The 12,533-nt window shown below is 38.9% G+C and overlaps 1 protein-coding gene across 2 annotated transcripts in view; it reads left to right on the top strand.

Annotated features, from left to right (window-relative positions):
• Nucleotides 1-12,533, top strand: part of Cltrn (collectrin, amino acid transport regulator) — a 28,186-nt gene that overhangs the window by 13,299 nt on the left and 2,354 nt on the right. For both annotated transcript variants that reach the window (XM_021628659.2, XM_060374956.1), the window contains 2 exons: nt 1,926-2,039; nt 4,391-4,585. In XM_021628659.2, the coding sequence (XP_021484334.1) occupies nt 1,926-2,039; nt 4,391-4,585 (309 nt within the window). The remainder of the gene's footprint in view (nt 1-1,925; nt 2,040-4,390; nt 4,586-12,533) is intronic.

Below are 12,533 nucleotides of genomic sequence, written 5' to 3'. Positions count from 1 at the left end.
CAGCTTATATCTACCCCTATGAAGATTTTTTATTTTTTAATTAATTTGTTAATTCACTTTATATCCCAGTTTTAGCTCCTTCCATCCTCTCCTCCTGGTCCCATCCTACCACCTTCTTCCCTCTATCCTCTCTCTCTTACCCCATGCTATGGTGGGTTGGTTGCAGGGGGTGGGGGGGGTACACTTTTCTGACAATTTTTTATTTTTTTGAACACTAATGTCATTTCGCTTTTATTGGTAACCCATATGAGAGAATAGAGTGTGTCACATTTCCAATTTGTAGGTGAAAAACATGTAACTTAAGACATAAGGATCAAGAGTTGCTGGCGATATGTTTGGGGGCCTGTTCAAGGTGATATAAAAACAGCTCTCTCCTCTTGTGAACTTTACCCTCTAAAGTACATTGGGAAGGCACTGCTAGATGATCTCAATGCTGGTTTAAGAAGAGACAAGTTGAAATGCAGCAACCGTTGAATGAAGAGGAGATAATAGCTTTTGCTGAGGGGTGGTGATGAATGGGCAGGTCGTCTGCAGACTTGTTGAGAAAGTACTGAGGCATCTGTCCTGAGACAGAGGCCATGTGCTGAGGAAGCAGGGAGGCTAACAGCCATGAGGTGAGGAACAATGATCGCCACTCAGCTCTCTACTACTTTTTTTTTTTCTTTTTGACATATCCTTTAAGGAATGACCCCCAAACATATGATTTTGAAATTATTGGGCTTTTTTTTCTTATTTATTTTTATTTATTTATTTTTATTTTGCAAGACAGGGTTTCTCTGTGTAGCTCTGGCTATAGACCAGTCTGGTCCCGAACTCACAAAGATCCACCTGCCTTTGCCTCCCAAATTCTAGGATTAAAGGTGGGCACCATCACACTTGGCCTCTTTGGAAGTTTTATACAATGTATTTTGATTACTATCACCACCACTGCACCCCTGCTTCTCCCTCTTGCTCCTCCCCTTCTCAACTTTGTGTCCTCTTGAAAAAAAAAAAGCCAAATCCAGTGTGTGTTGCTTGTATACTCAAGGGTGTAGAGACATCCTCTGCTGTGTAAGGGCCCCAGCCTTAAAGAAAATTGACCCCCTCCCCCAACTCCAGAAGCTATCAACTTGTCAATGTTTCTCAGTTAGAGACAGGGGCCAGTGAGCCTCTACCAGTCCTTGCTAGAAGTCTGATTGGCTCCATCTTGTGCAGTCCTGTGCAGGCAAACAGAGCTATTGTGAATTCATGAGTACAGCAGTCCTGTCATGTCCAGAGAATTTGTTCCAGACCTCCCTTACTTCTCACAGTCTTTCTGCTCCCTCTTCCTCTATAGTCCCTGAGCTTGGGATGAGGAAGATACAGACAGATGTCCCCTTTGTGGTTAAGCATTCCATTGACATTTATTCTCTGTACTTTGATCAATAGGGAGTTTCTGAATTAACAGCCATCCATTGCACATAGAAACTTCTCTGGCAAAGTCTGAGAGCTGCACTAACCTATGAGCATAGGGCTACAAATTTAGAGAGCAGTTGGGAATGTGTTCTTTTAGCAAAATTATATAAGTGGCTTCGCAGGCTTCCCGGGGCTTGTGAACTCCCCTGCTATGAGTTTTTGGCCAGATTTGCAGTTCTAGGTAGGTGTTTCCTTTGGTGCAGCAGATCTTAAATCCATTGAGAAAGTGAATTTTTATCTTCTTTTTTTTTCCTCCAAGGTATGATTTCTCTGTGTAGCCCTGGCTCTCCTGGAACTCTCTTTGTAGACCACGCTGGCCTCAGATTCAAAAATCTACCTGCCTCTGCCTCCTGAGTACTGAGATTAAGGGCATTAAGACATTCTTTCCAATGGTGGAAATGACACATATCTAAGATGTAATTACATCAGAGTGAATAGTTTCATGCCATTTGTGATGATATTCTTATAACACATTTCCCCTATCTCTGCAGACTTTCCCATGTTCTGCTTTGCAACGTAACCCAGAGGGTATCATTCTGGTTTGTGGTCACAGATCCTTCTAAAAATCACACTCTTCCTGCAGCTGAAGTACAGTCAGCCATAAGGTAATCATCCCATATATGCTGTATACTGATCCATCTATCAACTTGCTGATGAGCTCAACTGTTTTCACAGATACTGAAGAGATCTCACTCTACTCCACAAATGACACGTTGATTAAAGTGTCAAGTATTCTATTCAGTTCATTTTCATCAGAGATTAGTGTAGATCACTAATTTTCATCTGGTAGCAATTTGCCTTCAAGCAAACAAATGGTTGGCAATGATTGAACACATTTTTGTTGTTGTTGTTGTCACAAATGGAAGAGAAGGAGGTACCACCCATACTTAGCAGGCAGAAGCTAGAAATGTTACTATACACCCTGCTATGCACAGGACAAAATCATCCCTCAAAAATTATTTGACCCAAAATGTCAGTTGTGCATCCTTGTTTACATATATATATATATATGTATATATATATATATATATATATATATATATATATATTTGGGTTTTTAGAGGCTGGCCTCGAACTCATAGAGATCCATCTGCCTGCCAAGTACTGGGATTAAAGGCATGCACCATCATTGCCCAAAAAGCCAAACCCAAATATGTTGCTATCATATCTACACTGATTTAAAAATGGAATTAAACATTATTAACATATATTAATTGTACAAAGTAATGGGTTTCACTGGACATATTTATACATGCACATGACATACTTTGATCATATTTACTTCTTGTCATTTTCTTGCCATCTTTTAGAGCTGTACTAGAGTAGTCACATGTATGGACTAAGGAGTGCAATGAACAACTAGTCCTAACATGTCTGTTATAGCTCTACTCTGAAGACTGAAGTAATTCAACTTAGGTCTTGGCTAGAAAACATATAGGGTATCTGATCCCTAGGGGGAGGATTTTGGTGGTGGAGGTGATATTATCTGTACCTGACTAGAACTTCCGATCTACCTAAGAGGTGACAGAATATGTTCCCAGTGTGGATCAAGATAGTGGCAAAGGGTTAATCAGGCAGAGAGATGGAATGAGGGTAAGGAACATTTCATTTTCCTTCCAGTCAGAGCTCAGCAAAGATGCTCATTGCTTTGGGAAAAGGTTTACATTCTCATACTTAATCAAGATTAGATTACAGAGGCCAGGGAGATGGTTTAGCACTTGCCATAAAGCATGAATACCTGAATTTGGGATCCCCAAAACCAACACTGAACAAGCATGGTGGTCCCTTTCAGTCATCCTAGGGCTCCTACATCTAGATCGGAGGCAGAACCTAGGGAAGCCCATGGGACAGCTGGCCTGGCATGTCTTGTGTCAAATGACAAAATGACCCTGTTTCAAAGACGATGGGAGGAGGTGGGGGCTGACATCTGAGGTTGTTTTCAATGAGCTATGTGTGCACCTGGGGCACATGCACACTCCTACACACACACACACACACACACACAGTTTAAAAGATTAGATTATTTTAAAAGGTAAGCATTCTATAACTTTCTAAAATTATATTTAGATTAACCTTTTGCCGCTCGGGTTCTCTTTCATATCTAAGAATGGTTATGGCTGATGATAGATTCGTGAGTTAATGTTGTTCTGGGGATGGAACTCAGTTTTGCACATGCTGAGTGGTGATGTACTACTGAACAGCTTCTTCTGTCCTCAGCACAGAGTTTTTATTTGCTGATGGAGATCTTTCCGATGGCCAGATGCTGCTGCGGAAATTGTCAAGCCACTGCTTTAGACTAGGATTGCCCAGTCCTGAAGCTGCCAGCCAAATGTGCCTACCAAGCATTTGAGTTACAGCTAGTCAAAATGAGGTGCACCCAAAGTTATACAGCACACCAATTATCAAACAAAATCTAGAGCCTGGTGCTGGTGGTACATACCTCTAATCTCAGCACTTGGGAGGCAGAGGCAGGTGCAGCTCCGAGTTCGAGGTCAGCCTTGTCTACAGAATGAGTTTCAGGACAGGCAGAGCTACACAGAGAAACCCTGTCTTAAAAACAAAAACAAAACCCTTAAACAAATCTTCACTGCCAACCTGACTGTCTGACTCTTACCGACACAGAAAATGTAGATTCTCTGCTACACAGCCCCGAGGAAAACAAGCACATTTTTCTTCATATGCCTTCAGACTTTTTGACTTTTGAATGCTTATTGTGCATAGTTATGCAGAAGAACTTTTAAAAATATTTTAAAGAAATGGCTGGTATTTATGTAAGCCACCTTAAATAGAATTCTGTTACTCAAATCTAGATGATCTCTTTCTCAAGAAATAAAATGGGGTGGGGGCAGAGCTCAAAGGTACTGATTTATATCAGTGGAGAGACAGGTGTGTACATTGCTTCTAATGCTGTTATTTCTGTCTTACTTCATTTAAAAAAATTATCATTGCCTTTTAGAATGAATAGGAACCGGATCAACAATGCATTCTTTTTGGATGATCATACTCTGGAATTTTTAAAAATTCCTTCCACTCTTGCACCCCCCACGGATCCGTCTGTACCCATCTGGATTATTGTATTTGGTGTGATATTTTGCATTGTCGTAGTCGCAATTGCCCTACTGGTTCTATCAGGAATCCAGCAAAGAAGAAGGTAAGACATTTAGAATAAATGATTTAAGGACTATTCACTTATTTTCTTATGACTGGTTTAAGGTAATGACTAAAACGTACAAAAAGTCATGACTTATAAAATAACTATTATAATGTCATCCCTTTTGGTGTTCTTAGAATCCACTGTCTCTTGTTTAAGGAGGTTCCTTCCATGACTATCTTTCTTTATTCTATTCTATTCTCTTTATTATTGTATGTGCATGTATAACTCTTTCTGTCTGTCTGTGTTTTTGTTTGTGTAGGTCAGAGGACAGCTTTATGCAGTCATTTTTCTCCCTCCTCCCATATGTGGGGCCCAGGGATCAAACTTGGGTCATCAGGCTTGCATAATAAACACCTTTACCCAGTAAACCACCCCACTGGTTTTCCTCTATTGTATACTATATGAGTCTTTCATACCCAGACTTGAGTTTAATGTCTGCATTCTAGTTTCCTTTCTGTTGCTATGCTAGAACACTGACCAAAAGCAACATAAGATAGGAAAAGGTTTATTTCCTCTTACAGGTTACAGTCCATCACTGAAGGAAGTCAGGACAGAAACTCACAGGAAGGAAAAAAGGAGGAATGCCCCTTGCTGGCTCACACTCTGGTTCTTTCACAGGCTCATGCTTAGCTAGCTTTCTTACATAGCATAGAACCACCTGCCTGAGGAATGGTGTTGGCTCGAATGGGCTGAGCCTGTCCACATGAATTAATAATCAGGACAGTCCCTCACAGACATGACTACCTACAGACAAACGTGATAAAGGCAGTTCCTTGAGGTTTATCCTCTCAGATGTCTCTAGGCCTTATGAAGTTCCATGCTGTAATTTTGTATGCTAGACACACAGAAAAAAACCCCACAATTTTCACATGGGTGGAATTGATTATTTGATAGTAATCCTCATGCAGATGTTCACAGTTACACAAATGTTTCTAGGCCTCCCTACATTTGTTGGCCCAGGGCCTGTAGGCTAAACTCCTGTTCCAGACGCCCCCGCTGTGCCAGCCTTCTCTTTTACTAACAGATTCTGGTCCCTCGTGTATTTGTCATTGTAAAGAGTCCTGTGACTTGTGGCTTTTGACCCACCTCCCTGAGTCAGAATTCCTGGGAACACTTGTTTAAAGTCTAGTTTCATGGATGACTCTCAGATTCACTAAATTAGAATGCCCGAAAAAGATACACTGTGTTATTGCCTAGATTGTTTTAATTTATTTAGTTTTCAAAGGTTCAATTCACCAGCTTACCTGTAGGGTCCCATGTCTTGAGTTCATTCTCTTGCATTCAGTGAGACAAACTAAGTTAATGTTTAAGTTATGGATATTTCTTCAAAAGGGAATTTCAGATAAGTGACAGGTAGCAACAAGGAGAGAAGGAAAAATTTTCTCAGCATGATGAAAAGAGAATATAGTTTTGTTTATAAGTATCTCTAATTCAGAGAGGAAGATGAGAACTTCCTCTGTTTTTCTTTTAAATTATGTTTGTAAATTATGTACATATGTATGTGTGTGTGGAGTGTGTGCATATGAGTGCCAGAAGCCTGAAGAAGCTAGAAAAGTGGAGAAATCCTGGGTTTAGAGTTCTAAGTGGTTGTGAGGCTCCTGATGTGGTGCTGGGTATCAAACTCCAGTCCTCTGACAGAGCAGGACATGCACTTAAAAGCTGAGGCATCTCTCTAATCCTCAAAATTAACCCTTCACCAGACCAGTCTACATCTGTTTCAACTTTCCTTTCTGATAGAGAGACAGGAAAGGTCCATGAAATGGCACTTTATGGGGACATACATTCTGAAATCCCAGGGGCATGGTTTTCAAAAGGAATGATATAGATCTGGGGCATGTGGGGTGTGTTTGATCAAGCATGTGTTGGATTAAAAACCTCTCCTTACATTTATTATTTTTTCTGGGTGTCTTTCTAGTTACTAACAGAAGCATTTTAAGTTTTGAATAATTCCATTTTTCATCGTGATAAAAGAAACACTATGTTATAAATGAGATAGATGTCTCTGCTTCTAAGTAAGCTCAAAGATTAGGATTAAGTGGTACTTGCTTGATTTTTCTGGGCGATCGTGACATGAAATACTGACTTATTTGCTATGGTGGACGTGTTTGTTTTCAGCTTTAGAAGATGAAGACATATTCTGTTGCAGTATTTGAAAATCCATGTTTAGTACTTTACTGTGTTCATTCTGTGGTTCCAAATGATTTGAAACATTTGCAAATTGACATCATTTTCTTGATTCCCAATTTCCATTTTAGTACAATATAATGTAGGAGTTACAAAAGCATGGATTCAGAAGATAAACTGCTTAGGTTCGAAATATTGATCTCTTACATTGCACTCTCACACGGAACACATTAGCTGTACGTAAGTACAAACAAAGAGAAAGGGAAACTGAGTTTGGGAGGAGAATATGGCTTTGTGGTCTTAGAGTCATCCTCTTCAAATTTACCTTTTCCCTACTGATAAGCTAAGTGTACTGGAAATAACTCGATAGGATAAAAGACTCAGTACAACAGAGTGCTTAGAGTGGTGCCTGACATACAGTGAGTGCTCAGCTAGTGTTAGCTGTCACTATTATTTTATCATCTTGCCATTTGCTGCTCTTCCAGCTAGTCTGTGATGGGATCAGCTATCTCCTTCCAAACAGATTCTGCCGTAATATAATAATTGGCTGTGTGGCATCATAATCTGTTGCCTGGAGAAGTGAGGCTGCTGAAACAACTCTGCCTTCACAAATTCATTTCACATCCAAACTAGGAAAACAGATGGACAAATCCTTGTGTAAACCTGGAAGGCATCAACAATTAACAAATACAGTCAGGACAATTATGATAACCTCCTAGAGGGAAATTGTTCATGTATTTTAAGTTTGATACTATCTGTGGTGGTTCTTTTCTTTGGCAAAATATTGCTTCAAAGATGAGGACAAGGTACAGTTTCAAGTAGAGGAAAACCTGTCCATTTTCTGTACATAGGGTCTCATGTAGCCAGGCTGGTCTGGAATTAATTATACGGCTGAGAATCACCTTGAACTACTGATCATCCTACCTTTGCCTCCCATATACTGAGCTTACAGATGTGTGTGACCATGCTTGGTCTGAAAACTTGTTCTAATCATAGAAAATGTAGGGATTTCTTTTTCAGAAAGAAAAGAAAGCTAATAAATTTTTCAACTTGGGCCAGCAGAGGTGGCTCAGAAGGTATAGGTAAATGACCTGAGTTTGATCCCTAGAGGCCAGAGGCTAGAAGAGAACAGAATCCTGCAGTTTGTCTTCCAACCTCCAAACTCATACCTTGGCCCACAAACTCCCACTCACACACACATACACCAAACAAACAAATAGAATGTAATAAAAGCTTTAAAAATGGTTAACAAACCCATCCATATGGTAAATAATAATTAACACAGCTGTGTTCCAAAATCATAAACTGAGAAGACCTGAAGGGACTACATGGCCATTTAAACTACTGTTCTACTCTTGTGGAAAGGCAGGCTTAGATGGATGCATAGTTAGACTTACTATTGAGGAAATGTTTCAAGGAAGGCTTTACTCTTTTTTGTTAGTTTTGTTAATGACAGCATTATACTGATCATTCAGAATTGCTGGGTGGGTGGGCTACAGTTCAAACTAGGTAAACTCAAAATACTGTGGTTCATATGTGAACTTGATCAAGTTACTTTACTTTCATGTGTCTCAATTTTCCCACCTACAATCAGGAAGTAACATCTCACAACTAGCCCCCCCCCGCACCCTCCCCATCTCTTTTTCTGTGGGGTCATGACCCAATGAGTTTCGTTGGGTTTGTTTACAGGAGCATGGATGATTGGTTATTTAGAGGAGCATTAGCAACTTGCCTAAGTATACACCACTGAGGAAATTATCTTTCCCTCCCCTAGCAACCCTTAACTATGTGTAAATCCTCAGGGAAGGAGGGGGTCCTTCTGAGGCCCTGGTAGGTAGGTACATTTATAAACACACCAAGGGAAAAAAATTAGCATGGAAATTTCTCATTTAATTTACACTTTTATTTGTAATACAATTTATATGAATGTGAAGTTTTGTTTGTTTGTTGAAACAGGGTCTCACTATACAGGCTAGGCTGACCTTGACTCACTAAGATCCACCTGCCTCTGCCTTCCTAGTGCTGGGATTAAAGGCGAAAGCCACTATCTGGCTTGAATGTGAAGTTGTAATATGTGAAACTATGGAGAGAATTACAGATTTGACAATAGAGAGGATTTATAGAACTCCAAATACACTTTGATTTACTATGGCTCTTACAGGAAAAGAAGAATAACTAGAAACAAACCAATGAAATTTAGTAATGACTCTGCTTAGGTGTGAACATTAGCTAGGGTTCCATGTCTTAAGTCCTTGACCTTACTGTATTACTAAGAATGAGACTATGATCACCTTGTAGGTAAGTCCCATCTGTATTATCTGTGTTTGTGTCTTTTGTGATCTGCATGAAAGCTCCTATCACAGGATGAATGATCAATAAAGAATTAAAACATAAACATGCAGTAGGAAATCAGTGTGTTTTGGGTAGAGCGTTGCGTGTCAAAAACTGAGTTCTAGGCCAGCTCTTTTCATTAACTGTGTCCCATTCTGAAAAAAAAAAAGTCACTACGTATACTTGAAACTCAGTTTTAATCACCTGGAAAACAAGAATATTAAGAAAATCTGTACTGCACTGTAGTGAGAAATAAGATCATGCATATAAAGAATCTATTGTGACTCATGCCACAAAGATTCTTATCACCATTATTACTCTTGTTATTGACCAATATTAAAGAACTTTCCCACTGTGTCACATGATTAGAAAGTTGCCAGAGAAGCTTTTGACCAAATCACACTGCAATGTCTACTAACTCATTCTAGCAACAATGACATCTCCCTTAGGAATTATATAGATGGATCATTAGTACTGCTCCAATTGCCAAAAAATTAGTTCTGTCCTGTTTGAAAAAATGTATTTAGTTTATATTTTGTTATTTTCCTGGTCATTCTTGGGACTTAGCTTTTGGGACCTACTTTGTTTGAAGAGAGACATGAAGACCCTTTCTGCTTTTACTCATTCCTTCCTCTCAGAACAGAGCATATTCTGGTCCATGACACACTGTAGCCTTGAGGGCTTTCTGAGTTTTCTTGTGTCCTCTTTTCTGAAACCCTTTCTCTCTGAATTTATGTGGAATAACTACTCTTAAATAACTACCCTAGCTCCAAGGAGTTAGTTTCATAATAGTTTTCTTGCTCATACCTTTCAAGGATCGCCCCATGGTGCCGGGGAAGTGGAAGTCATTAACATTCAATTCTGTTTTTCAGGAAAAAAGAACTCATGTTTTTAGCAGAACATCAAATCACAGTAATCCAGAAACACAGTTAAGTTTTATTATCCTTAGTAAGTGCAGCCCATGAGCACTGGATCAGTTTATTATGGTACACGCTTTGAAATGTGGTGAAGTACTATAAAGTCGTTAGATAACCTTTGAGCCGCTTATCATGTCTACCAACCAGCAAGTTCCTGACGCTGCAGTTTGTAAAGCCCAGGAGGACCAAGGCTCTGAACAGTTGGACCCAAGGTCACACTACACAAGATGCACCTGATTTGTCTCCAGCACATCTCAGATTGATGGGCTTCCATAAGGATTTCCCTCCTGACTATGGTTGGGAAATGATCTTTCTTTGAAAGAAAAGAAACCCACCCTCTGTTTATATTTTTCTTCGACTTATTCCCCATTCACTGTGATGCCTGATAGTTTGTGCTTCCTTTTTTGTTGGAATAGGGAGGCGAGATATCTTGCATTGATTTGGCTATGTTCATCTCTCTGTCACTATTCTTCTGACCCCATAAAACTATGCTTTACAGAATAAACTGGTCAGTAGACACTGGCCATTGTTTTCCAGGCTACCTTTGCATTGCATATTTTGGTATGTTTATATAGACATGTGTGTACATATGCAATATGTATCATAGATAATATGTATATGCATGTAAGTATACCCCACTGTGTGTGTGGGTTTATCCCACATTACAAAAATCCACCAAGATTATTTTTTTGAGACAAAGCCTTACTATGTGTCTTAGGCTGGCCTCAAACTCACTATGTAGTCCATGCTGTCCTTGAACTCACAGTTATGGACTGTCTCTGCCTCCCGAGTTCTGAGATTTAGTGATGTGAACCACCATGCCCAAAAGATTTTTGTCATATAGACTGACATGTAATTCAGAGTAAACTTTGACTGTTTAAAATCTAGCATTATAGAAAGCTGTTATTCATTCCAAGTCCAAAGAATGATTTTTAGGGGATATTTGTACTAACAGAATTTTATCTATCTATCTATCTATTCATTCATTCATTTATTCATTTATTTAGTGCATTTAAGGGTGTGTGTGTGTGTGTGTGTGTGCTGGCCACAGTTATGTATAGAGGTCAGAGGGCAACCTTCAGGAGTTAATCTTCTACTGTGAATTCCAGGAATCACTCTCAGATCATTAAATGTGCAGAGGAAGCACTTTACCCACGGAACCATCTTGCTGACCCAAGTTATACAGTTTTTGAGGATTATTTATAAATATAATTCATAAATATTTCACAGTAAGATCTCATTCTTAGGAAAGATTGTTTCTCTTTTTTTATAGAACGTTATAAGTAAAGAGAGGAAGGTTAGGCAAATCTGAAATTTTTCCCTTTTGTTGAATCCTTTCTTTTAGGGTTGAAGGACTGTCTTCTAATCCAAGTCATAGTTGTTAGCAAATGCTAACTAATGTGAGAGGAAATGATGTGATTCATCAATATAGATGGTAGTTACTTTTAATTTTTGGAGGACATAGAAAATGATGACATCCTTGCCTACAAGAGAAGTGTTCAAGTGTTTTAGGTTTTTCAGTGGGTGAATTAACCTGGTGGGAGGATCTTCTTATCATATTAAATACTCCTATTCCCCAGTCTGTGCTGATTGTAGAGATTTGGAATGGCCAGTGATGTGTCTTCACCCTAAGGATGAGACAACACAACAGCATATCTATGAAGACAACTCTAAACTTCCAACCCTGCATTAAGCCAAAAGTTTTATGAGTTAATGTTAAAAATCCAGTGGCTCCTATTTAGTGATTGCCTAGAGGATCACTGTGCTATTTTATAATGTCATATACAATGGCAAAGTATTGTCAAATGGTGACATTGGGATTTACAGAATCAGAATGCTACTTTATTTTTTCATTATGAATGTCAAGTATTTAAAAATATTTAATAAGTCATGAGCAAAAACTGGAAAAATGATATTAACTCCTAATTCTAAAAGTAGAAATATGAGTATTTTCTTCATCCATTAAAACAAAATACAAGAGATCCATGAAATTTCATAAGTACATATGTCCTTCCACCTTTCTTGTTTGTCTTTTCTTCTCTTCTTACTTCCCTCCCTCCTCCCTTTCTTCTACTTATGAAGGACTCCAGTCAACATCTACATTGGACTAATGTTTGAGTAACTTTACTTACAATGTTCAATCTACTCATCTACTGGTTTGTTCAACAATCCATCCATCCATTCACCCATGCATCCATTCATCCATGCATACATCTGACCATTCAATAATTTGTAGTCTATCCACCCAGCCACTGTTCTACATTCATTGATCTATCTATCCTCTAAGCTGAATGCCTAACTTTGAGTGAGTCCAGGACAGGTTTTTTTCTTTGTTTTTTGAGACAGGCTCTCTCTATGTATCCTTAGCTGTCTTGGAACTCACTCTGTAGACCGGGTTGCCTCTGCCTTTTGAGAGATGGAATTAAAAGTATGTACCACCACTGCCTTGTCAGGACAGTTTTTTTTTTCTTAAATAAAATATCTTTAAATTTATATTTTTTGATTATGAGTTTCAAATGGAAAAAAAAATAGAAGGTGCAAGAACACAAAAAAATCCAACATTTGAGATCTTT

The sequence above is a fragment of the Meriones unguiculatus genome, chromosome X (assembly GCF_030254825.1).
Source record: "Meriones unguiculatus strain TT.TT164.6M chromosome X, Bangor_MerUng_6.1, whole genome shotgun sequence".
NCBI classification, from domain to species: Eukaryota; Metazoa; Chordata; class Mammalia; order Rodentia; family Muridae; genus Meriones; species Meriones unguiculatus.
This window is presented reverse-complemented; position numbering and strand designations above follow the sequence as displayed.